The sequence below is a fragment of the Athene cunicularia genome, unplaced genomic scaffold, assembly GCF_003259725.1.
Source record: "Athene cunicularia isolate RWA unplaced genomic scaffold, athCun1 SCF_15, whole genome shotgun sequence".
NCBI classification, from domain to species: Eukaryota; Metazoa; Chordata; class Aves; order Strigiformes; family Strigidae; genus Athene; species Athene cunicularia.
The window spans coordinates 96,772-100,799 of NW_020799211.1; the positions used below are offsets into that span (position 1 = coordinate 96,772).

General features: G+C 50.6%; 1 protein-coding gene across 1 annotated transcript in view; it reads left to right on the forward strand.

Moving 5' to 3' along the window:
• Positions 1-4,028, forward strand: part of LOC113490582 (hydrocephalus-inducing protein homolog) — a 78,808-nt gene that overhangs the window by 44,293 nt on the left and 30,487 nt on the right. Inside the window, 3 exon segments of the mRNA XM_026867100.1 lie at positions 1,028-1,263; positions 2,086-2,186; positions 3,436-3,571. Coding sequence (XP_026722901.1) covers positions 1,028-1,263; positions 2,086-2,186; positions 3,436-3,571 — 473 coding nt within the window.

Below are 4,028 nucleotides of genomic sequence, written 5' to 3' on the forward strand. Positions count from 1 at the left end.
CATCACATCACAGGTGGGGAAACCGAGGCACAGAGCCATCACTTGTTCAGGAACCTTTCTGGGGCCAGCAGCAGCATGGGGGCACACCCTGCTGTGGTGCCCTGAGCCTCAGCAGCAGCTGTCGGGTGCTGACCACTTTGCTTTGGCTGCCTGCTGTTCCCATGGATGCTGTGCTGAGCACGGGGGTGACAGGTTGATTTGAAACCCACCATGGTTCTGAGAGCAGCTTTTACCCACCCGAGCGGTAAAGAAAGCTGAGCGCTTTGCCATTCTCTCTAACCGAGCTAACATCTCCTCTGCCTGTCTTTGTCCTTGCAGGGGCTGTGTCACTGGTTTTCCATGAGGGAAGGCGAGTATCACAGCTCGAGTGATGCCGACCTGTGCAGGGCAGTGTGCAGTGTGGAAGTTGTGTCCCGTTTGTTAGGTGACATGGAACATCGCTCCTGCTGATTTCTGAGCAAGCATCAGGTTTGCCTCCAGTGCGGCGCTGTGAGTTGTCACGTGCTCAGTCTGGTAGCCCCAGACAGGAGATGCCTTAAGGGTCCTGCCTCCAGAAACTGCTTTAGAGTGCTTTGCATCATGCTGTCGTTCCCAGTTTCATCCTTCCTTCCTTTTACTGCAGCTTCTCCTCGATGACAATACCCTGCTTTTATGTACTGAAAACTGTGGGAGTGTTCCCAGAGTCAACAGGGCATTGAATTTTCAGAATAAATGGTCTATCTGGATGGACACTTGTAAGTGAGAACTAATTGGTGCAGGTTTGGGGGCAGGTGAGAGAGCCCCTCACAGCTAGAGAAAGTTCTGGGGTTCAGCATCGCCAAGAGTGGGCATTTCCAAGGAAGCAATCTCTGTGATCAGCGTAAAAGGGAGCTTAAGTGACAATTAATTCCTTGCATAACTTCTCAGTTAGCTGTACTTCAGATTGAAAAGAGCTAAACTCCAAGCCCAGTTTTATCATAACAGGCTATTCACACCAGGAATCACGGGACAGTTGGTGCATAAATTCATATTTGTGTCATTTTCCTAGGTTTTCCTCACACCTTGTCATGTCGCCTCACCAACAACTCCTTGGTGCCCCTCACCTTCAAACTTCGCATTCCTGGGAATGGCCTGGGAGAGCCCAGTGTCAGCAGTTTTGCTCACATGACAGACAACACTCACGTCCTCCAGAGAAAGGGAGCCCAGCGTCACCTCAGGCCAAGAGAATTCACCATAAAGCTCCGCAGAGGGACCATCCACCCCCTGGGATTCCTGGATATCCAGGTATGGGAAGAGTCCGGCCGTATGTGCTTGGCGGGTGGAGCTGGAGCTTCACTGAGGGATGGGAGGGCTTTAGCACCACTAGCTCTGAGCGTAACATGGGTAGGATATCTGCACTGGTGTTGGGCTTTTGTTAGCTGGGTTACTCTGGGGCTTTTCTGGAGGATCACTGCTTTGTTCCCAGAATCGTCAGCTGAAGATCATGTACCATATGGTCAAGTGCAGAAGCCATTCATCTGTTTCTGAGAGCTTCTTGGAGCAGTTTCTTTGATTTAAAGTGGGCAAAGGAAGGGCGAGGACAGAAGGTGGCTGTTAAAAAGAGATGTCATTGTATAAAGCACTTTGCTTTTCCTCCCGGTCTTATTTGTCCCCTCCTGATGAGCAGAATGAGTTGTATTCACTGTGGTGATCTCCAGTGGGGACTGAAAAATCTCTGGCAGCCATGAACTGCACAGCACCTGCTGGGCTGCATTTTGCCCTCAGCTTCCCAGTGTCAAGCTGAATCTGTTGAATTCAACAGATTGCCTCTGGATTTATGCTGTTGTAGTTGAGATTAAAAATTAGTCCTTTAATTTTAATACAGTGGGGAGTAGAGCATTAATCTAATTGTGGTTACATGTGCCCTTGTAAGCACAAGGTGTATTTAACAAAGCAGATTTGTCAGAAGACTTTTGTTACTCCCAGCAACTGTGCTCTGTCCATGGACCAGAAGAGTTAGGGCAAAATCCTCCCTTTCCTGCCCATGGAACGAGAACCGGAGGACAGCATAGGTGGACGGTGGCTTTTGGGAGTGATGAAGTGTTCGATGCTCTTCTCTTCCACCAGGTCACCCTGTGTTCCAACACTCTGCAGAGCTACGAGCTGGTTCTGGTGGTGGACGTGTGCGGTGTTGGCAGGGCGGTGTCGGCACTGCTCCTCACAGCCAGGTATCGGCGCTTTCCTTGCAGCTTGTTGTCTCTTCTCGTGCATCCAGCACCACGCTGCCTTGCACGTGGTTTGCTGGCTCCATCTCCCAGTGGCAAGTGTTGCTTAATGAGGTAGTTCTGCTCAGCTAGATGTGAGATGGGCAGTGTTCTGAAAGCAGCACCTGTGCTCCACAGACAGATGTGACCCTGAGCCTTTTTCTAAAGGGAACAGTAATGATATTCATTATTGGCCTGGGTTTTGGTGCTTGAGGTGTAATAAATTTCGAAAGGGCCATCTTTCCTCCTTCCTGCAAGTGGTGGACTTGTGCTGGGTTGCAACCAAAATACAACATCCATTTGGGCCGCAGTGAGCAGCCTGCTGAGAGCTGGTGTCTGGGTCACTTAATGAAGGCACATGAGAATGGGAAAGGGGCTTATGGCAGGACTGGTGAGGGGAAGCTCAAAGCAAGATCTTATAAAGGGGAAAATAGTCCTTGATGTGGAAGGTGAGCTCAGGTTTCTCTGCTTCCCTCTGGTTCTTTTGAGCATTAATGTTCTCAGACTTCAGCCAAAAGTTGTTCTTGTAGCAGCCAGATTCAACCCTGTTGTGCTGCGGTGGGTGTCGGTTTAATTCCAAGCGGGATGAGTTCACTGTGCTGTTCCCTCTCCCAGGCAGTCATCCAGTCAGTGCTTGGGCTGCAGTTTTGTAAAACAAGTGCAAATGGGGACAGAGAGTGCATGGAGCTGTGGGGTGCAGGAGCTGGGAGAGGGTGATCCCCCACTGCCTGAGGCAGGGGGTGGCTGTGCCCTCCATTGCTGGGCAAAGGGCTGAGTTCTCAGGCAGGGCAACAGCGGTGTGAGAGAGGAGGGAGTCGTTCTCCCTGAGACACTGGGGTCTTGTGCCCTTTGAGCCTTGGTGGGCACTCGGAGGAAAGGCTCCCCCAGAGCTCACGCCTTGCTGGGACTGTTGGGAGGGTCCTTGCAAGCCTCCTGAGGCAAAGAGCGGGCAGAGCTGATCAGGCAGCTCTGGCACAGGGCACCGTGCGCTGCCCGGGCACCTGGCAGCCTCTGCGAGGCTGAGTCCCGGGGTTTGCCCCAGCTTTACAGGAGGTGGTGGAGTCAGAAGCAGTTAAAGGCCATTTATCGCTGTAGGGGTATTAAGTGTCTATTTGACAAATCTGTTGTGCTCTCTTTCACGCTACTCGGGGAGTAAACGAACTCAACATTCTCTCGGTATCTCTAATTCGCTTTTGGTCCTCTCTTTGCCTAGATGCGTGGTTCCTGCGCTGCGAGTGCTCAACCCTGTCGTGATGTTCGGACGGTGCTTCCTAAAAATCCCTTACCAGCAGATGCTGACCCTTGTGAACGACAGTGATCTTCCAGGCTGCTACAGGGTTCTTCCTCAGGTTTGGCATTGCATCCGCCTCCTGCCCTCAGATGTTACCAAGGGTTTATTAGGAAAAAAAAAAGGGGGTTTGGATAAGACCTTGCTGGTTTATATCAAAACCTAAAGGTTGCTGAGAAAAGGAAGCTACCTGAATATAAACTTCAGGAAGCACTTAAACAGGAACCTACCTGTTTAAGTAATATAGGCGTCAGGAAGCAGTTTAAACTTTTTAGGAAGCAGTTTATATTCTAGCCTTTGGGGTGCTTTCATGCAGGTGAACTTAGAGGTTTGTGAAAAGCTTCTGCAAGGAGGCTGCCAGGACAGGAGTGGGTGTTTGTGGGTGCAGCAGGTTTTGGACCCTCTGAGGATGCTAAGCCCATACAAGTCTTGCATCTTGCTTTGTACTTTTCTGCTTTCTCCTAGGGGTGTTTGAAAATGTGTGTGAATTGCCATTGTGGTAGATGATGAGGAGTTCA